Source organism: Patiria miniata, unplaced genomic scaffold (assembly GCF_015706575.1).
Source record: "Patiria miniata isolate m_02_andy unplaced genomic scaffold, ASM1570657v1 HiC_scaffold_7, whole genome shotgun sequence".
NCBI classification, from domain to species: Eukaryota; Metazoa; Echinodermata; class Asteroidea; order Valvatida; family Asterinidae; genus Patiria; species Patiria miniata.
In genome coordinates, this window is record NW_024037074.1 from 34631414 (window position 1) to 34654662 (window position 23249).

The 23249-nt window shown below is 41.3% G+C and overlaps 1 protein-coding gene across 1 annotated transcript; it reads right to left on the reverse strand.

The window, feature by feature from the left end:
- Positions 1-4303: 4303 nt before the first annotated feature.
- LOC119745654 (retinal homeobox protein Rx-B-like) lies at positions 4304-22122 on the reverse strand. Its single transcript, XM_038222171.1, has 3 exons — positions 21120-22122; positions 15649-15992; positions 4304-6855 (listed from the first exon to the last, which is right to left on the reverse strand). The coding sequence occupies exons 1-3, from the start codon at positions 21553-21555 to the stop codon at positions 6364-6366; spliced, it is 1272 nt and encodes a 423-aa protein (XP_038078099.1). The 5' UTR covers positions 21556-22122; the 3' UTR covers positions 4304-6363.
- Between the last annotated feature and the right edge of the window lie 1127 nt (positions 22123-23249).

A 23249-nucleotide genomic window follows, 5' to 3' on the forward strand; every position in this document is an offset into this window, starting at 1 on the left:
AAATATGGATGTCAAAACAGTTTTTTTTTTAAATTTAAGAGGAGTAGAAAGTTGCATAAATTGTGTTTCTAAGAAAAAGTCATCGCATGGACCTTTCAATATAATTATGTGATTTTGTGATTTCAAGTCCCCCTCACTGAGCATACCCGGGGCATTTGTCAGATGGTCTGTGGAGAGAGTTATCACCAAATGTCATAATCAGAACAGCTGAACTTTACTAGTTTGTTTCATATCTGGGCTGGGAACGCGTACCTTATTGTATTACCCTGTGTGTTTTTTTTATAAAATTAACGAGGGAAAGTACATGGATGCAGACAGTTACTCTTCAATTTTGAATTGTACTACAATATGGTTTCGGCTTTGCGAGATGCACAATTAATCACAGAAAGATCACATTGCACTTCTCTTACTGTATAGGCTAAGAGGGCAAAAGAAGGTCCAAAGATTATCCAAAATTAGAATAGAATTGCAAACACCAGACAAACAACCTCGAGCGGCCTCATTAAATTCAATAAACGCAAATGCATCTATTTTTGAGATGTTCAGGGAGCTAGTACACATTATTACACACCGACCCCGACGGTATATGCGTCACGAATTCTCCCCGCGATAATAGACCTACGATCACATCAGAAACAGCGTAACAATAAACCACGGTCTTGCATCCAAAACAGCCGATATGATATGTTTTAATTGCTATACTCCCGTTTACCAAATTTTGTTGTGTACATTATACTGTTGTGTTATGTGTATTAGTGCCAAACGCTTGGCAATAGGCTCGCGGCCTTACAATTAAATCGTTTTCCCGCCTCGAGATTTGATTTGCCTGCCTTGCCGGTCCTACCAACGCTCAAAGACCTCTTTCCCTATTTCTACACACCAATCTCATGTAAAGCTGGTAACTTAAGGTAAAAGGAACCAGTCTTTCTAATCACAGTATTATCATCATAGTATTCTGCGTAGTTCTCGACAGACTCTTTTTTAGGTAAGTGAAGGGAGAGAGAACACTGTGTGTGCAGAGTAGATGGTGATCCAAAACCATGCAAAGACTAAATGAGCTATGATCATGGTTGACTTTATATTGTGGTGTCTACTTTGATAGGCTGCTGGAACGTGTGCACTCCTTATCAGACCTATTATGTCAGATAAAATGCCTTAGATTGAAAAAAAGTTGGGCAAATGGGTATTACATACCGCTTACACTCTTGATAAATTCCTCCCAATAAATGGTCAATATTTACCCAAATTAACCAATAATGAGGTAACTTCTTCCATTTTTTTAACATTGACAAAAAAAGCACAAATCCTAAATGTGATGTCCTATCCTCCTTATGAGCGATTCTGGTGCCTGGATGAGTATGCCCGTTTGGAACCTCCGCAAAGTGATGTCTAGTTGTGTGTTTGATCCCGTTAAGAAGCCCCTTCGGGAACGGGCAGGGAACCGAGGCAAACGACCGACAGGCCTACATCTCAAGCCCCGTGGCGGAATACCCAGATCCCCCTGCATCTATTCACCAAACTGTCAATCAGGCTTCCATTCAGGACCCATCCCCGATAACCCAGACACATCAGACAATGCCGTCAAGAGTCCTCCTTTCTTAGACCCCTGTGCAAATAATAACGGGATCTCGCCACCTCGGCCGAGAGTTCATTTGTTACCGGGGTGTCGTCCGTGTGGTAGTGGGGGCTTAGCGAGCGTATTGACGGGTCGAGACGCACGAGAGCACGGTAAAGGCAGTACGAGAGACTAATGATGATTGAGTCCTGAGAGTGTTGACGGGGTGCTAGGACCTGTTCAACCAGAGGGGTCATTAGCATGACCGGCGCCAGGGATTCGGGGAGAGCATGAATGGGGCTGGGGTGAGAAGATGTACCGATCCGAGGCGCGAAAGCCCCGCCTCACAAATCAGCCCATTGATCGGTTGTCATAATGGGAACTTCTCCTGGCTTTTTTCTTTTTCCTCAGCTTATAACCACAAGAGCCAGATAATTCAGGCCAGGGACACAATAATGAGGAATTAATAGGCAGACGTATGGAAGGTAGCTAACGATCTCTGATGGACAACGAGCGACAATTCACAGTGGTGGAAACTGAAATATCAGCCGACACGGCAGCCATATTTAATGATCTCATGTTCGATTGTCTGGAGTGGGGAGATGGGTGTATGTGCAGAGCAGCGGGGGTTGTTGACGCATGGTAACCCCAATCGAATTATGCCGCACTTCGGCAGATATCGTGGTTTACAGGATTGTAGCTGCGATTCTATTAATCCCCTTACCAATTAAAATTATTCCCTGTTCAGAAAATAATGTCCCTCAAATGAGCGCTCTAGATCAGATAGGAAATCAATGGGGGAGGATTATCATTCGTTTTCCTTTTTACTTAAACATGGAGATATATGGAGTCATCTTTATGTTGAGCAGCTGTTCTGAAATGCAATCTGAACGTGGACGTCGCCAGAACTTTTTCTAGGGGGAGCACATTTTTTTTCTCCAAATCTTGTTACTTTCACTAGCATATTCTCAATTTCTATCTTTTTTTCGAGGGTTTTATGGGCGGGGACATTTTGTTAAACGCCCATTTTGTTAAATGTGTATTAAATCAATAGTAACTATTTTGTTCTTGTTTTTTTGTTGCTTTTCTGGGAAGGAGGGGGGGGGGGACCTTGCCCCATCCTGGCGACGCTCATGGATATGAATGCTTCTGTGTCCACGAATTATATTCATAGTTCGTTTCAGTTTGTGAAACCAGTCTGACACACCATTTGATTTAAATACAGAGCACTACGATGCATTATGGAAATGTTGCTAATTCGTCGAAACTCCTCTCACCTAAAATGACATATCTGAAATGAAGTTTCGGGTTATCGAAACAATAAATGTGTTTCCGGTGTAATCTCAGTGATACAAATGGCCAATCAAGATCATGAATAATATCATCGTAACTTTAAAGCGCCCGCCATGTTGAAAAAAGTCTTGCAAGAAACCAATACTAGGCCTATGTCATGTAGTTGACAGTTGTTATTAACAGTGATGACGACCCAACCACCCATGCTGCCTTTATTGTATCACCCACTAACGAAGTTAAGGCCCGCCCCATTCAGCCGGCATTTGCTAAATTAATGGGCCCATTCAGTGGCCATTACCCCCGGTGTTGAATTGGGGAGGAGGATAACGGAACCTGCCAATCCCTCGACTGACAAGCCGTCAGCTTTAATGAGAGCCGCTTGTCTGCAAGAAAGGAAGGGGGGAAATGAGTTGGGCCTTCGCACAGTGGGCGTCCACGGGGATGAAATCACTCGTGGACAGTGGGTGTATTACCCGATACACGGGGGCTTTGGTGGTAGGGGTACGGGTGGTATAAGGGGGGCAAAACAGCCTAAAACAGGTGTATAATTGGACTCAGCGGGGAGTAGATACTGTGCATTAGGGCTGCACCGTCACAGCGGGTGCCAGTGCATTGATGGGCTTTCGCTTCTGCAGGTTTTAAGGGGATACTGATGTAAAAGCTTCAAATTGCGGCCGCAAAACCAAAAAAGCAATGGAAAGCCTAATTCTCTTTTAGGCAGCGGGGAAGATTTGAAGAGACCGGCTTTCCATTTTCAAGGTTGCGCTGGTTTCGAAAACATGTCTCCGTCATCACTTCAGTTACCTAAGATTCTCCTCTTGAATGAAAATTGAAAAGCGACTTTCAAACAGAACACAAAGCATTCACAATGTAGGACAGTACAAGATGTTGCAGAGTATGTTGAACTTTTAAACGGTTGTTCACACGTATATCGACAACAACGTCCACAAAGAAATATATGGAAAGTCTTGCAGACTGTTATACAGTCTATGGAAACACCCCGTTCCACAACGTTCAAAACGTATTAAGCATTCGTTCTTGAACGTTTTCACACGAAAAATGAAATTTCAAACGCGTTGTTACCAAAACGCTGTATTTCATTCATAGGAATCAACCTATTCAGACTGCTGTTAGAAAGGTAACCGAACTCTCTATTCCTGAGCGCAGAGATCAATGTAACGGCTGAGAACACACTCACATTTCACATGCATTGGTATTTGTCATTCGTATCAATACCTTTCATGACAACATGCAGGCAACACAAAATTAACACCTGGCGATTCTTTCAGTTATAACATTCATTTTTCGGCATTTATTACTGTGTAACGAGGCATACATCATGGTGGAACAAATTTACTCGGGACACCTGCGATTATATACAAATACAATTCTGCTGAAATATGCCCACATCATATTTGAAAATAGAATGTGTGATTTTCTCGTCTTTTTTTGTTTAATAAATCTGCGAGAAATCGATCTCATCTCCAACTGAATACAGGCCACTTGATCATTCGCTTTTTGCGCATTTTTGTTTTCGTTTGAAGCAACACAATTTCTCAAACTCTGTACAAGGGTGCCTAACAACTAATATATTGAAGTTTAAGCTCAGTTGATTTTTGATACTTTACATTTTGAGAGAACAGACGAAACATGTACAATCTGCAGGGTCTCTTTTACTGGATTCCTTGCTCGGCAGTTGGCACATAAAAATGTGTGCATGCGGGCACCATTTCAGGCGGACTAACTTCACAGGGTATTTGATAGAAGTCCTATCTTCACTTTGAACAAGGTTTCTGCCATTGTACTGGGTAAATGCAAATGACCCAACGTGGCTCTATGGGCGATACAAAAAAAAAACCAAAGCAAAAGTATAACTTGCATTTCATTACTATCATGTTTTTTGTATATCATTTTGAAGAGTGAACACTGAATAACAAAGTGACGGTAGTAACTCAGTTTAAAAAAACATTCTGATAACAAATTTCAAATTCGTTAATATTTTAAAAGGGGCACGATCACTGAGTTCCGAACTGTCGAAATAAGTGGAATACATAAATAAAAATGTTCCATACGGCAGTATAATCATAACTTTGTTCGGAGCTGTATACAAGGTTTACCCAAATGTAAGCAGTTTATCTTTTTAAACAAGAAATTGATACAACACGACTCTGCTTAGCAGACACTTATATTCACAAGAAAAAACTCACAGACATATAAAATATTACAAACATGTTTTTGCGTAGATTACATTTCTCCGGCAAAAGACTCTTGTTTAAAACTGAAACAATTTGCACGAATTCCTTTCGTAGTTTCAGCAAGTCAGGTAAATCATGACTTTTTTAAAATTAAATTTGTTAAAGTAAAAGGGGACGAAGAATAATCTTAGGCCAGAATTTTTTCGAACTCACAATCGTAGATGTGAAAACGACTTGTATGAAATATAGAAACTTCCCTGGAATGTACAAGTGCGTTTTATCCACTGATTCAGAAATGGACAGTTTGCCCGCAACGCGTGTTACAAATACAATCGTCGTTATCCATGTGGAAATATACGTGGTAAATGATACAGTGTTTACTAACGACAATAATTGCAGGCAATTGCACCGTTTTTCCACTATTTTTTTACATTGTGTGAAATTCAATCGTGTAATTACTCTAACACCTAGATATACACTCAATTTGTTGCGTTCTCAGCACTCTTTTTTATGCAAGGTATGCCTTTATAAAACGACGACATTCTTGCACACGACACATAAAATCGGCGGGAACTTTAAAATCTTAACGACCATTGTCATTTCCTACGAGCACGCGCAGTTTGATCTGGAAGCCAGCCAACTGAAAGTAGAAGTTCTCGAAAACCATTGAAGACCGCCCTTACGATCATCACAGACAATCAGAGTCACGTCACAAACAGTAAATACACTCACTGCGGCATGCGAGAGAAAGTGGGAACTCTTTCAATACATTTCACTGTGGACATCACACTGCCAAAGATACACAGCGAACCAACATTGAATGGACCAGTTTTGATAACGCGTTTTACCAACACAGACAAATCCGAAAAGGAAAACGGTGCTTCATCTATCATGTGCAAATTAGTGGCGCTCACAGAAAAAGTTTAACGCAGCACCAAATTAAGAAAAGATATACCATTTCAATTTGTTGATTTTACCACATTTTGTTCGCTCAACTTATCTTATTCTTCATGATTTGAGAGAATTACACAAGTACAAGTGCCTCAAAAGAGGTTTGAAACCAAATTGGGACAACGATTCGAAGAAAAGTCGGGGTCTCTTTCCGAGAAAATGACATTGAATACAAAGACTTTTGCTTAATAATGACACACAGGCTGAGATTTGGAGGGCTTCAAGAAGTTACCAAAACATTATTATAGTGTCTGGCTGTGTATCAATAAGCTGCTAAGCAAATGCGCTTAGCGAAACTGGCAAACAGCTTAATTTGTGAGCTTTTTGAAACAACATTTTCTACTCGGCATCTCAATGGGTATAGACTTCCTAGTCGCTTGTAGGTGACGACTGACCGCTGTAGACGGGCGCCCTGATCATGGTGTCCAGGTGCTCTTGGGCTTTCAATCGCAACGCCGCTATACTCGAGTGTCTGACATCACCTGTCTCTAGCAACCCCACCCCCTGGCGCCCAGGGCCCCCGAGGGTGGGGCTCAAGAGCGAGAAGCTGGACGATGTGGGCGGCAGCAGCGGGAAGCTGATGGGGCCCAGACCGCAGAGATGCCCCCGTCCCCCGCCGGCTGAGCCCAGGGGAGATAACTGGTGATGTCCGTGTGCGAGGATTCCCTGCAGCGAGGGGAACGAAGCGGGCGCGGCCGCGTTGGACATGGGTGGGGTCAGCCAGGGGTCTAGGGGCAGCTTGGTGTTCAGCCCGCTGGTGCTCCGGTGGAGGGATGAGATGGCTTGCTCCTGCATCTTGATGGCGCTGGATTCCATCTTTTCCTGTCGGCGCCACTTGGCCCTCCTGTTCTGGAACCATACCTGCAAAACAAAATGAGACAAAGTAATATTAATGATCTCTTGTTTTGGCGACTGTGAACATGCTCAAATATTGAGCCCCTTATGGGCTTAAAGTCAGTTACAGTCAGCAGTTCCAGTGGAACTCACCACACCATTTTAAGGCTCAGCATGGTGCACTCTAAACAGTCCCAGGTTAAATTTGACCCGAAATCCGGTCCATATTTGACCTGACACTTTTCCGGGTCAAAATGACAATTTTCCGGGTCAAAACGATAGGTCTCTGGTCATATTGACCCGGAAAAAAAATGCCATTTTGACCCGGAAGAGTGACATTTTGACCCGAAGAGTATCAGGTCAAATATGAACCATATTTCGGATCAAATCTAACCCGGGACTTATTAGAGTGTGTGTGAAAAGATACTTTCCATTTCAAAAAATGCATGCGAAAGAAAGTGATCTATTTCGATTTCTCAACATTCATTGATCATTTTGTATCACTCTTTGTTACGAACGCGTTTGTAACGCTTTTGTCGGGAGTTTGGGAATTGGGTTAAAAACTACAAGTAAGGTTTTGTCCAAACTAAAAGTATAAGGTTTTGACATGGTCAGATTTGGAAAAGTTGGACACTTCGGCAAAGATGATTGTTGATGAATTTAATGTCTCCATTCTGATATTATTTTTAATTCGATGGGAAACTTCTTGCTCGATATAAAAAATATAGAGCTTAAAAATTCCTTTCTTCTGACAAATGAATCAGATTCGTTTACACAAGTTGACGGACGGGAAAGAGCAATAATGTTGTCCGCCATGTGTTAGCGGACATCGGTATATACGTCCATATCATCCGTTGTCAATGTAAATACACGCTGCAAGGTATGCCAGGAAATCAATTTCATTAAATGCCGTTGCCCTTTTATGCGCACTTAATTTCTGCTGACAACTCGTAATATGCGAGTTGAAACTTTGCCAATGAAGCCCGCGCTCTATAATTCAACCTAGTAGGCTTCTAATTAGAACTGATGTGTTACGTCATTGATTAGCTAACCTCGTTACACTGTACAACTTGATTACTTAATTAATTAATTGACAATAGTAGAAAAAAAAGAAAAAGAGACATCGTTGAACGTCCAAATAAACATATTAAAGAAATTAAAGTGAACCATGTTAAAGAGATTATTAAAAAAAAAAAAAAAAATCAAAATTGACCAAATCCCATGAAATTAGTCTTATTCAAAGAACGTTAAAAAAAAATCTTTAAAAGTACAAACTAGAGCATGCGCTGTTCGATTTCACTCCTTAACTAATATGTGGGTACCATTCAACTGGCTGAAAAGAGTCAGTTGTAGTGCGGTACGAATGTACGGTTACCCACACATAAGATCATAGGTGTCGGAACATAGGCGTAACCCAAATTTACGGCTCAATGTGTTTTTTTTTCCTCAAGTAAAAGTTTCGTCACAAATCGTCTGTACAAAACGATTACGTTTACAATTAACCAAAAACAATTGCCTTTCGATTTACCTACAACTGTTTCAAATATCATTTTTATCTCCAGACTAACGATACGGAGTCCTATACACTCTAGCAAGCATTGAAGAAAATCAAAGAACGTCTGGCCCAGTCTGAGTTTTAATCTACGATGTCCTCCAAAGATTGGTATAGGCTTTGTGACTGATGCATTCAGTATGGGATCTGTTAATCAAAGCGTTAAACGCGTATAACGTAATGCATGAGTTCAAAATGAACAATGAAACCCTTACTAAAGCGAAAGTGGAGTGATATCATCAAGAAGAAACTGAGGATGGTTGTTTAGGACAAAAGCTGACATTTTGAGGTTCACACATCAAGCTACGGCACTGAGTCACACCACACAGAAAAGGGGCATTTCAGAATTATTTTCCCGTCTTTAGATGGTATTGTTTATGTACCGTTGGAAACTGAAATGAAAGAAAAAAAAGAAACGGAAAAGTGGTTGGACTGCATAATCTTGACTTGAAAACCCTTAAAACATCGTTCCCATCGGCTACAGTTTGATATTTATTTGTCTAGAATAAATTACCATTACATTTTTACCATGGGGAAGAGTGATACATTTTCAAAATGATGGCTTCCTAGTTCGGGTCCATGCAGTTGACCTATCGGACTGATCTGATTTTGTTTGCAGTTTCTGTCAACAAAGCTTGAATCCCGCGTGCTATCGTCCCCGATTTCCACACAAACACTTGGAATACAAAAACTGGTTTTTCCTGTGTCCAGAGAATATTATTTATATTGTAATATTTACACAAAACATTTTTAACGCCAAATAGGCCTACTACTGATTAAAATATGTTCCTAGTGTTTGTCACTAAGAGATTCGGGAGCCTTACGAGTGTGTTTAATGTTTATGAATTGTACATAAACAATAGAAACAAATTTGAATTGTACTAAACTCTAATTCGTTTGTGGTAAAAGCAAACCAATTCAAATCTTCTTCGCATAGTTGCGCAAGTAGCTACTTAACCGATTTTTTGTTCGTTTGAAATTTCAGTCAGTTATAATCAAACGGTTACAACCAGTCGAAACACAAATGTCGTGTCTCTAAAATATTTTGGCCTCACAGGATTATGCATCTCTTGAGGTCATGAAACTAAGATTTAAAACTTGGAGAGAAGGGTCTAGTTTTGAGATAACTAATCCTGGCAGTTTCTCATTTCACCAGGCAGGGTACACAATATCGCAGTAGGGTTTTCATTATTTAGTAACAGCTGTACTGAGTCGGAACAATAAGAAATATTGGCCAGACCTCAAGGTCTGAGCTGTTGACAAGATTTCAATCCCTAATCTCATTTGTATGATTGATGTCGCCCAATCATCGGCAATCAACGAGGTCCCCATCCCACCCCAGCAATCCACGGTCCCCAATAATTAGCCGGCACGCTCGGCCCAACAACTGACTGACCTGTCCGTAATAACGCCCTGGCAAAAAGACCGGCAATCAGAGGTCTACAATTGTATTGTACGGGCATTAATTTCCCCAGCTTCATCCACCGTAACCCTGCAGTGTGAGGCGCGTCTGCCCACGGCTGGGGGTTTTCTGATGGCTCGCTGCGGCGGTCGACCTTCGGACAACACCAATCTGTATTTCTCAAACTTCCCATCCCGCGATTAAAGTCATTTCCAACCGTAGCTATGAAACATGACAACTGTTTGATGGTTGAGCAGATGGGTCGCAGTGATTCACTCGTTTTATTTTATGAATTATCATTTTCTTTCCGCTGAAATATGACAACCTTACATGGGGATTTCAAAAAAGTGCATCAATCGGAAAGAATACTTCTATACGGTTAACAAACTGGAACACCACACAGTCCACTATATAAAGCTGTTTCTGGCATAAGACGTGCAGCGCTGCATTGTTGTTAATCTGGAATGCTTACGAAGCTTGAGTGAATTTCTTCTACGATAACACAACACTAGGCCTATACTCGCAGTACAGGTCCTTATGAAGTTCAACTGGCACTATGCTCAACAATTTTACTTGTTCAGAAACATCTCCTTATCAAGAATACAATAACCGTCAACGTATATAACGCAAGCGAGAAACAAATTGAGTTCGGTAAAATGATGTTAATTAGTACATTTGTAGTTTCACCCGTGCTCATCAAAACGCAATCCAGAAATATAGCGAGTAAAGCCCAATTTAACGACATTGGTGACACATTCATGTAACAGTCGTGGGGCATAACTCGCGGGGAGATATGTAACGCAATTATTTTTGCTGGTTCCCGCCAATTTCGTTGATTCTGCGTGCCGCCCTGCTGGCTGCAGGTGATGCCACCGTACCCCCATTGGGCACCAATTAGACGCTAATCAGCCGTTTAACATTTTGACGCCGACCAATTTGCGCGCGATTGAAATTATGACCGATGTAAGAGTTGATGACGACGATGATTACGGCAAAGACATGGCCTTCCCAGGTGATTTGTAATCACCACTGGGAAAGAGTCATGCATGAAAGACGGACTATAAAAAAAATAGGGTACATCAAAATCCACCGCCTATCCTCGAAAAAATTGAAATAACGACAGAATTCAAATCACTCAAACATTATTATTGAGGACGCCGCTTTAACCATAAAGCTCCTTGATCAGCATCTTAAGACCGGATATGTCATCGTTTAGATATTATAGTGGGGGCAGAGATAGGGGAAATATTTGGGGGAATTGTGCCTTTGATGATACAAGCATGGGATTTGGCACACAGAGTATGTCTTAAGAAAGATATTTGGCTCATAAGATCATCGCAGATTTGTCCTTTGAAAAATATAGGTATAGGATATTACAAGTAATTTTCAAAATTTTAAAATGGCAGCCATAGCTTGTTATTCTACCTACATTGTTTTCAAAGGACAGATCTGTGATGGCCCTATAGCCAAATATCTTTCTCATGACATACTCTGACTGTGTGCCCAATTACATGCTTGAATCATCAAAGGCACATTCCCATCCCTTTGTGTCGTACACCATCACCGAACATTCACCATAAAGACATTCTTGTTTCCACCCTTCACCACTGAAATGCGATAGTGGGTGAGACCTTCGGCGCGGATTAGACGCTTAGGTTTATTTTATAATTTACACAATTTTGATGAAACATCGCTTCCTCTTTGGGGGGAGGGGGGGGGGCAAAATGCGAAGTAAGCCTATATTTGAAAACGAATCCAGTCACCAATACAAAAAATAGTCTGGCAACTTAGCTCATGTCTGAAGGCATGTCAGCAACTGGTATGGTTTTGATGTCATAACACGAAGATTGGCTGCGTCCCATGAATTGAAATGTAGGGATCGATTTGTTTGTCGTTGTTTGTCCATCAGACGCTACTAGTTCTTTTTTTCTCAATGTTTCATCGCATTAGTACCTCCCTTTCTAAGGGCGTTGGTGTGAGACCATAATATTAAGCAAGTGATGTATTTTATACAACTTTTACTTTTACTGTAATTTTCAAAGATGGATGGCCTTAGGGGTAAGTTTGTATATAGCAAATATTGTTACACTGACCTGTTTAAAGTCTTGTTTTCATAGATGCTGGAACAACCAAGAAAAACAAATGCTGTTCTTGACATCTGGTTCCCTGACCCCATTTCAGATGATACGGATCAATTTATAGACGTCAGGGAATTGTCAGGTCAGGGAACCAGACTAGATGGCTTGCAGCCATTGGATGTGTAACCGATAGCAAACAAACCAATGTGGACTATTAAACTAAATTTGGTAAATTGGCGGCAGTATTTGGGGAAAAATATCCGGGTTTTTTTTCCAACGATGGTCGGCCGACCATCGTTGGAAATTGATACCAAAAATTCACCTTTCTTGAAAATGACAGCACACGCCACGATTTCACAGAATGCTGGAGACTATCATACACTTACAGTCAAGTAAGGTATTTCGTAATAATTTGGTAGTTTTGTTTCTTGATGTTTGCAAATGTTGCATACTACCTTTAAACGGTTTCACCAAACATTTTAAAGGAAACGCAAAGCACTATGGGTACGAACATGTCGTGCGCACAAGCACTGACTGACGCATGGTCTCCGAGTTAACAAAAACTATCAAAAGAGAGCGGAAAGAAATTAGGGGGACCAACGCTCTCAGATAGAACAAATTTTGAATGTCGATACATGTACCTTTTGACTGTTTTATAAGAACGAGGTAATTTTGAGAGTAATTTCTCACTACAAGAATTGTATAATTGTATCGATGAGAAACAAAACATAATAGAGAAACAAGAAATAAAGGCAAATGGAGGAGATTTTCGAAGATTTCCGGAGACAGGCACAATGCATCCCAAGAGTTTAGAAGATAATATTTCCCATTCATGCTTTTCGTTCGGATGGATAAATATTAAAGAAATTGCTTATGTGATCTGTTATTAACAAAACTAATCAGAGACGGTTTAATCGAAGACATTGTGTTACCCAAAAAAATTCATGTTTTTGGCTTTGGCTTTGTATCTCTATTCATTAATTCACGCAACACCTGAGAATTTGTCCATGTCCCGCGATGCCGAATGCCTTTATGCTCGCCCCACGCGAGCCCGAACGAACCGTCCGAAAGGATCATCGTGCCGGGCCACGTCTCATCAATTAGCGCAAATTAAACTGATCGCTGAGCCCGAGCGGACGGAGTTTCAGCCCCCGTGAGGCAACGGTAACCGACTTGGCTCGGCTATGCCCCGGTCTCCGTGGCGAATATTGGCATTCTGCTACAAGCAGATGAGGCCTCTCTGATTCAGACTCAGTCTCTTCTTTTCTTGTCTTCTTTTCTTTCCTTTCATCCTCAAGGAAAGCTAAGATAGAGCCAGCAAGTGATAACTTATCGTAGAAGGACTCACGGGCCGGATGGTATCTTAAGAGCCTGCGGGTTTTTTTTCCGCGAGTTTTTTTCCCCGGGTTCTCCGCGTGGCTGCGACACGCCATTGCATTGTGAGGCCCCAGCCCAACGCCCACGGCAACAGAAATCACCACCATATCCCTTAATTAGACCTGGGAATCGCACCGTGCCACAGCCCAATATCCATCCCTTTTCTTCCCTTTTCTTCAGGTTAGTATCCACTCTTTTTCCCATCTATCTCTTGGGCCGGCCGTAGGTACATGCTCGCCAGCGAGGCTGATGTAGATCCGGCCGGACAACAACGGCCGCGAGGCCCCCGCTCGCCTCGTCCCAATTACTTAGGTGCACAAACGGGGTTTTGTGTGGTAAGAAACACACTTCGGGGGAACTAATTCCTTGCTAATTAAGGCACAGAAGAACCAGAGAGGCTGCTTTTCAGCTCAGCCAGCATCGTTCGGATCAGAAAGCCAGGTAATTTTCATGTTTCATTTTCCAGGCACCTCGAGGCAGGAGAGAATATATGAATCACAATCGCCAATTTTCGCGATGGACTTCCAATTCGATTGGAATCACTGTATCGCTTTCACTGTTGCTCATGGGATGACTTCAACCCCCCATAAGATCAGGAACATACAGGCTGCACAAGCCGTTTTTGCTTGTTCCAGTTTGTTGACCCAGACTACGCTCCATTTTTTCGTAAACCAGTCTTGCTAGCTGGCTGGCACTATACTTTGGTTTAATGTGGGGTGTTTTTATCAGAGGAGCTCCCAATTTGTCGAAGTGGTGGCGTCTCAAACTTGTTATCACTGACGATCTCTTACAATTCGATTCGGCAAATAGGGTTTGTGAGTCCCAGGTGACAGACCGTCATTCCAAGCACTGATTCGTTTGTCGTCTTCAAAGTTTTGGAAACCAGTTGAAGATTTAGAATTAAAATGTGTCGAGACCAAACGTACAAAAACACACACATGTTTACGTTACATGTGGATATTCCTTTGTTTTCGTGTAGTTAAGAAAAACCTGTGAAAAAACCTAATTTTACTCATAGTGCGAAAACTCCTTCAACCCCAATTTTTTTCCATGATTCCCTTTATTGTTTCTCTTCATTTTGCCACCGACAAACCTAACTCAAAATGCCTGTAAATCTGTTTTCCAGAGAGGGGGAAACACTGTGTGGACGTGGGCAAGTCCACACAATGTCGCTGCTACGTGGTTTATGTGGACCTCTTTTGTTTTTGAAGTCCACACAGTGAATGTAATGCTTGTACACTAGAGAAAACTCACATTTTATCGTTTCTTTACAAAATACATCCATGTTTCGCAGGGCCTATGTTACTCCTTTCATTTTTTTCAAGGGGGAAATTGGTCGATTCAATAATCTGCCCCAAAGCATATTGTTTAATAAGAGTAATGTTCTAATTTACAAGCCACGAGAAAACCCAGACAGGCAGTAAAGTTTGGTATAACGTTTTCAGGCTTCAAGCGCAATGACCGCATATAGGCTCCTACTAGGGACTCCATACCCAGTGCAGTTTGAAACGCCTGAGTTCGGTTACCTTCAATAAAAAAAACCTTTGAATATAAATGAAAGGCTTGGGACGCACAATTTTTCAAGCAGAAATTTGGTTCGGTGGGGGGGGGGGGGGGGGGGGGGGGGTTGCAGCGTGGGACATTTAAATAGAGGAAGGGTGTTCCTTGGGTGCTAAACGCCATTTTGATGGCGCTGTTTAGGAAGAAACCCTGATGGATTATCCACATTTTCCGTTCGTTCCACGTGGTTCTTATACTGTTTCTTTAGATAATATTTGAAATGAAGTGGCCTGTCGTGCTCATTTTTTTTTTTTTGGGGGGGGGATATGGGGGGGGTCTGACATTGCCGTCCCAAAGCATAAAAGCAGTGAGAATATGTTCCTTTGCCCATGACTTTGAAACCGTTTCATACCTAAGGGCTCTTTTATGTCAATGATTCTGTCGGTAGAAAAGAATTGTTTTTAAGTTGCTCAAAATTGACTGAAACTGTTATTTTCGCCACGGAATTTTTGGTTAAGGGAAAGACAGGTTGCAAAAAAAAGTACATCGTCAGATTGATCCAGAATCCGGGTTTTATTTGTCAGGGTCAAAGTGACACTCATTCGGGTCAAAATGACACTTTTCTGGATCATTTTCCGGTACCGGGTCATTTTAACCCGGAAACATATGCAAAAAGGGTTCTTTCTTTTGACTCAGATAAGTGTCAATGTTAACCCTGAAAAGTATTTGGCAAATAGCACGCAAAATGTTCGAGTTGCCCTGCTGTCGGCATGAATCTACATAATACAAGGCACATGGTCTATATAGGTTGGTTTTAAACATCTCAGTTTAGGACATAGATTTAAGCCCTGTTAGTCAGTCAGTAAATCAGCGACTCGGTTATAGATCGACGAAAGTCCTGAAAGACTCACCTGGACTCTGACTTCAGGAAGGTTGACTTTGAGTGCCAGCTCCTCCCTGCTGTACACGTCTGGGTAGTGTGACTTCTCGAACGCCCTCTCCAGCTCGTGCAGCTGGTAGGTGGTGAAAGTGGTCCGGTTACGCCGGTGTTTCTTCTTGCCGTCCGGCCCGTCCTCACCCAGATCAGCACCGCCGGGGCTGCCCGGCGAGTCCGGGGTCCCCTCGTCCAGCTCTACCGCCGAGTCTGATGTGCTGCCGAGGGCCGTGGACTCGCCGCAGCTCTGATGCTGCGCTGATGCCCGTGGCTGGCTGATGCTGTCAGTGGCCTGGCGCGTCGAATTCTTATGAGCAAATCCTGAAGAAGAAAAATGGTGATTGATGCAAAGTTGACTGCAAATGAAGGCCAATGATCATCAATAATTGAAACCGAGTTGTTGAAATTATCGAGAAAAACCCTACTTTGAAAATCGCTAAGGGTCTTATGCACAACACCTTGTTTTGTGTGCCGTTATCAGTGGAGTAACTTGGGTCCAAATTGCCGGGGTCACTGAGGGGGTCTCATTTTCTGGAGGGAGACACTCAATGAAAATTTAACGTTTAACATAGAAAAGCTCATTTCTACCTCCCCAAAATTCTGAATGGGGGAACGGGAGGGGGGGGGGGGGCACAAGCCTGGAGTGGGGTTGGGGCTCTCCCACTCCCCCCCTTGTTAAGGTCACCGGTCATGATGATTTTAGAAGCTCGAAATTTACGGGCAAAATTTAGCATCACTGAATGTTTTTTTTTATCGTTCTATTTGTGAAGAGGGTGGAGAATATACCATAGGCAATAAAAGAAGACATATCAGATTAATCTTCTCAACGACAAATCAGCACTTATACTCAAAAGTGGGCTTCATCCCCTGATCGAGTCGTCGTAGTCTCCCCTCAAGTTGAAGTATTAACAAAATGAGCAGTGAAGCACTCCTTGTTCCTAAAGGTCAACACCGGCCGTATCTCCATGCTGTAAGTAGGTGCTTGAAAGAGTTTACGTAGTGTTCTCGTGGTTTACACGTATTTCTTCATGATTGATTGGCACTGTGCACATAATCGTTAAACACGTCGTCGTGTAAAATCAATAACGTTTCACTTCTCGTCGGTTCTGCAGTTCGAACACTTGGCAGTACATTTTGGGGCAGTTAAATTTGAACGCAAAAGCAGTGAAATGTTAACACTTGCCAGAGTTCAGTTTGAACGCTTAGTGCAATTTAAACGCTTTGGCAGTGCATTTTGAACGCTTTTGGAGTACAACTTGGACACTTGGCAGTGTAATTAGGTACTCTTTATGGTGAAGTATGAACACTAATCCTGTCAAAAATGGAAAAGTTTTGATGAATTGAAAACAAAACGTGTCTGTGCTAGTTATCCATTGACTTGCTAAATATTTTTGAATATACTTTGATTCATCTCATAATAAGACACGGCGCTGTTGTAGGGCTGATTTACGTAATAACAAATTTCCTCGTTTTGCAGCGGAATGACAGAGTCCTTGTTATATTGAAAATCGTTTTGTTGATGTTGTTGTTCGAATTGTTAGGTCAACACAACTTGGCTTCCAATTGGTAGCTGCACAATGTCACTTTTGCAGCGATTGAACATTTACAGCAGGGGTCCCAACACGGATCGTACCATATACAGAAAAAATGGGGTATTTTTTCCAAACAAATAATGAGAGATTCAAAGCAACACTTTAAAGGGAATATACATCATTTGCTTTTGCTGTAATTTTCAGAAATGGATGGAATTGGGGGGTTGGAAATATAAAGCAAATATAGTTACACTAACTTTTTGGAGGTTTTGGGTTCGAAAATGCTATAAAAACCAAGTAAAACGATCATTTTCCTGTAGTCTGGTTCCCTGACTCCATATAAGAAGAAACAGAGCAGTTTACATACTTTGGGGGAATTGTAAGGTCAGGGAACCAGTCTAGCTGGCTCGTACCCGTTTATAGGTTTGTAATCGATTGCAAACAAGTGCAATGGTCAATTGGGGCTAGTATTTGAAAAAAAGCCAGTTGTTTCCAACGCTGATCGGCCGATCAGCGTTGGAAATTGATACAAAAATACCACTTTTCTTGAAAATGACAGTATACCAGGTGCCATAATTTTACAGGATGCTTTAGACTGTCATTTACCAACATCCTGTTAAGGTATTTCGCAAAAACTTGGTAGTTTTATTTTTCGATGTTTGCAAATGTTGTATATTCCCTTTAAAGAGCCCGGGTCAGATTCGAGTCAGATTCCGGGTCCTTTTTCGACCTGATTCATTTCTGGGTCGAATTGAAATCTCTCAGGATCATTTTGGCTAGAATGTCATTTCAACCCAGAAAATTTGCCTTTGCTGCAATTTTCAGATATAAATAGATTTTGAGGATTAGTATGTTATAGCAAATATTGCTAATCTGACTTGTTTCACGTTTTGGGCTTGTGGATGCTGAAAAAGACCCACAAAAACCAATCATGTTCTTGTCGTCTGGTTCCCTGACCCCACTTAGGCCTAAGATGAAACAGAGAAATTTATAAACTTTGGGAAATTGTAAGGTCAGAGAATCAGTCTAGCAGGCTTGTACCCCTTCACAGGTGTGTAATCAATTGCAAAGAAAATGCGGAATAAACTAAATATGACAAATTAGGAGCAGTTTTTTTAAAAAGAGCCATTTGTCACTCCCTAACAATTCAGTAAGGAATTTCATGGCAATTTGATCGTTTCGTTTTTTGATGTTTGCAAATGTTGTATCTTCCCTTTAAGGTATCTGGTCAAATATCTGCTCTGGAACGATAGAGCGTATGACCGCGTCGAAATTACTTGTCTATAAGACTGGAAATAACACACATGTCTATGGGAGGTGGCTGCAGCCACTTCCATTTAGGCGCGTGTGTGATTTCTAGATGTAATTCGAACGCGGCCTGTATTTTATCATTTTTTTGATTGACTATACTGCATCATACCTTGAAATCATAATGATAGAAAATATGTTCTTGTATCTACAATAATACTATTTACTCTTAAGCGCATCACGGTCTGTCTTGATAATATTCCTCTGACGCGGAAAGTCAGTGACAAACACTGAATTAAAAATACGATGAGTTTTAAAACGGTTGGTTGAAAACACAAATCGGGTGGAGAATGCTCTTGTATGTGAATAACTTTGAAGGACATGCAATCATTTATATTATGACCAGGGGTACCAAGCGCGATATCGATGACGGAATACCTATGTTAGTCAAGCCGGCCTATGATGGTAATATCCCCCCACGAAGAGAAAGTTCACAAAGGAACAGCTACAAAACAGGGATATATGGATGGGAACAATAATAAGCAACAACTTATATCGGGATTGAATTGTTAAAGATCTTTCCCAAATATTTTTATTGTATGATACAATTTGCACTGAAATAGTCAATAAAGCTTGGAACGAAATTTATGAGTTTTTTTTAAGCACATCTTAAAAAAAAAAGGCGCCTCCAAAATGTTTGCATTTTCTAAATTATACTAAAAAATTGCATTCTAAACCAAATAACGAACGTTTAAGCTACTGTACAACACAAAATCCGTATAGGCCTTCATATTGAAAGTCGTAACTTTTTAGTACATATATATCTGCTTCTTCAAATTTTCAGAGAAAACTTTATGAATTATTAAGTTGGTTGTTGTTGAATAAAGTATTTTGATTTGGCGAGGGCGATACTGTACGCATTAAATGATGCATATGTAATTTTCTTCTGTGTTCACATAATTGTGTCTCAAGCCAAAAGACGAAAGAAAGAACATATATACGTTGTGGGAAAGAAAATCGTCTTAAATTCTAAAGACAAAATGATATACGAAAGATTGATGTTAAAGTTTAAGTGAAGAATTGGAAGGGAGGCCATGGCAAGACATCGTGATATGAAAAGTGGGAAACAGGCAAGCAAAACGAAATGTAGACGCATGGAGCTGAACCGGCAGATACCCCTCTAGCCAGCCTGTACACCGTACGTCTCTGCCATGCCTCTCATCAACCCACAGTCTCTAGGTTTCTTCAAAGATTGTTTGATGGGCAGGTACGGAACAAGGGCCCATTAGCCGGCTCTCTCCCCAGCCATTCAGCGTGTTTTTCAGGGGGAGCCACGGGTGAGATAGACGCTAATCACCGGGGCGGAGAGACCGAGCGCACGCTATTGTCCCACTGAATCACTTTCTAAGGCGAAGATGCATTCAAACGCACTGCTCATTGTGCTCCGTCAACAAAGTTTTACGGGCACTTCACTGGGCCTGTACATGGTGGACCCCATCGTGCAAACGGAAAAGATAAAAGTCTGTTGCGATAAACGTTGGACAATTAGTGACTACAGTTTCTTAGGAAATGGGAGGGGAACCATCAAGAGATGCTAATTAGTACAACAACTACAAAGAACGATAAAACTTTAGTCATGAAGAGCAAAGCAAACAAGGAGGAAAAACCTGAAGCTTCTCCAACGGCAACGCAAATCCTGAGTGACGAATGGATGGAAACGGCACATTTTGTGCAAAGGATCTTTTACTTAGTATGCTTATTTCAACAGTGTCTTTAATTTTGAGCGGAAAAGAGTTTCGTTTTTGGTTATTTGATAAACACTTGCAGAATGGAAAAATACATTTCGTTCATGATAGAGCGAATTTGAACCGTTAATAGAGAAACCTCTTTCTCCTTACGGGTCTTCTTTTAAATTTTTCCGGCAACTATGAAAATCCACTCGCATTCGTACTTAAAGGGTGCTGAAATGGGGAGAGATATAGCGCGTCAACAGTTTCAGAAGACTATTTCAAAAATAAGTTAAATTGGCGATGTTGCCCAATAATGCTTCAGTCGTGTGTGTACGAAATTCATTTCAATTAATCAACAGTAAAAAAAAGTTTCTGACATAAAAATGCATGAACAACAGTTTCGTAAACTTAAATTTGAAATAGCTTACAAAAACTGATTTGAAATTATGCACGGAATTTCAATGATAACGAACGGCATCACTGCCTTCAAACGAAAAATATAATCGAGGTAAATTTCTGTTAGATTAATTTGTTGGGCTTTTGTTTCAGCGGAAACCCGAACAGACCGACAAGGCTTTGGGCAATTTCTACATTAGATAACGTAAAAAGATGTTTCATGCTTCAATTTATTTTGATTTTGTTTTGTAATTTTCCTTATATTATAATTATTCCTTTTAGTTTGATGTTTATCAAAAATTACGATATTTCAATTTGAAGGCTTTTCGAGGAACCCATTCGATCTTATAGTAAAAAGCAAAAGCACAAAAACGTGCAAAACGAAGGTAAAATGATACCGTAGAAGACGTTACGGACTAAAACTTGGAACTGATGAAAACATGCGAATAATACCGATTTTCACTTTAAGTTCAGCCGTCATTCGATCGGAACAGAATGGGTGAATAAGAGTTTACAAAGAAGATGTAAGATTTTGCACAAACCATTTTTGTTTGACTTGAAACCCTCCAAGAACGCGGTCTCCTCTTCTTTGCCGTCGACGTGATTGTCCGGGGGCGGTGTGCAAGGTGCCACGGTAGGCGAGGTTGATCGTGCCCGGTGAGTGGGGCTCGGCGGCAGGTGGTGATGCAGTGGGCCAAGTACTGTCCTGTGTTTGTCTGCTTCTGCCTCCCGTTGGATGCCCAAGATAGCATCGATGGAGTGGTTGGGCTTCGGGGGCTGCTGATACCGAGCTTGAGTGTTCATGGCGAGGTGGTGGACGGCCTGGTGATGCGAGACGACGGGGAAGTCCAGCGGGCAAGGAGCGCTAGCTCCCCGGTACTGCTGCTCCATCATGCCCTTGAGTGGTGCCGCCGTGACATGGTCCGAGGAGCCGGCAGCTGTAGCTGGACACACGCACAGCTCCAACCCAGATAGCATCTAGCCGCTGTGCAGGGTGGTCGCACGGTCCAGATACCAATTATTCCTACTTTGCAGAACTGGTAAATGCCTGAGAAATATTTGTGTTTTCAACAACTTTATAATTGCACTTATTTAGTGGCAAGATCATTCAGAAAACTGAACAGTTTGAAATTCTTAAACACGAGAGTATCCCCTCTTCTAATGTTTATCCGTCTTGGCGCATCGTGGCCATGGATATCAATCCAAATCTTGTACTTGTCAAAAAGATCAAATTTTTGTTCTTGTCATTAGTGTGTGCTGAACAGAAAAAAAAAGAAGAACTAGCTTCCTTAGTCAGGAACTGAAGAGTCTTTAATGATGAAGTGGATTTGAGGATTTTCAGATGAGCTGCCTGGTACTTTACATCATCCCGATGCTCTATGCATCAACCAACCATAGCGATGAATTGGTTATATCGTTCTACCTATTTATCGTCCCAAATACATGTGGATTGTACTTATTTGTCCTCCGTCTTGCAGAAACCAGCTCTTTAAAAGACCATATTAATGTGTAAGTGTCATCTATACTTGACAGAGAGGCAGCGACCAGACCACAGCATGCTGTTATGACGAGCGATGTCATGAGCATCGGGATGATTACTGAATTATTCATAAGGGGGCGGGATTTCGGCCCTGGACGATGGTGACTGACAACCAATTACTGGCCAATTAGGCCAGATAGGGGAAATAATGTCTCGTTCTTTCTGTCGCTCCCATTATTAACCTGCAAACTAGTGGATTTTTCATTGCATATATATAATTGTGGTTTATATAGTGTTGTTTTGATTTTATTACCTGTACTTTAAAATGCTTAGTTTTCTCGCGAACGGGCAGGTAAAGAAACTTCCATTATCGTGAGTGATAAATATCCATTTTGAAGAGAAAAAAGACACTCACTTTGATCAAGTTTTGTTTTGCTTTATATATTTCGGTTGTTTGTTGATTTTTATCATTGTCGTCGTTGTTGTTGTTTGGTAGGAAATAAATCTTATCTTAAAAAAAAACAAGCTCGGTCGGAAATATCTCGGAAGCTGCGGGCCAACAGATTCGTGTTCATGCATGAGTCACGTGATTGTGCCGTAATTTCTGGAAGGAGTAGTGTTTTGAGTAAAAAAAAAATCAGGTTTTTGACACCAGTGATCCCATCATGACCTTTGACCCTAGTTTGGTCAAATGGGCTGGGCTACTGATACTTTTGAAAAAGATTGGTTGAAATCGGTAAAAATGATATGTAGGAGCAATAGATAATGTCAACGTTTGTTACTATAACTAACTACCAGTAACTAAACTAACGGAGAGACATGATGATTTGTCGAGCTGCTATCCCACAGCCAAAACGACCACCCCTTAAAATAAAATATGTTACCCCGAACGGCGAAGTAGACATTTTAAACTAAGGTTTTCCCCACTCCGCAGTAAAATAATGTTTAAAAATAAAAATTATGTGGATGCATGTTCAAGGCTCACATTCAGCTAAAAACATGTCGAACTTGAATTTTTTGAGGACCAAAACTTTGTTCCAGAAGTTCTTTCGCGCGGTACTTACACGAAAACAGCTAATTTTCAAACCATAGTCGTATAAATATGCGTATTCTTCTTTTTAATGATCTTTCCAACTACCGTTTTCGTTGTAAACTCGATTTTCAACCCCCCAAATCAGTAAGTGCTTCTTAA

Bases quoted from the DNA above. Each gene is read 5' to 3' on its own strand.
- LOC119745654 (XM_038222171.1), bottom strand. From the start codon at position 21,555: ATGCTATCTGGGTTGGAGCTGTGCGTGTGTCCAGCTACAGCTGCCGGC. The intron at 15,993-21,119 runs GTTTGTGCAAAA...TTTCTTCTTCAG, and splicing joins TTTCAAGTCAAACAAAAATG to GATTTGCTCATAAGAATTCG. The intron at 6,856-15,648 runs GTGAGTCTTTCA...TTTGTTTTGCAG, and splicing joins TTCCTGAAGTCAGAGTCCAG to GTATGGTTCCAGAACAGGAG.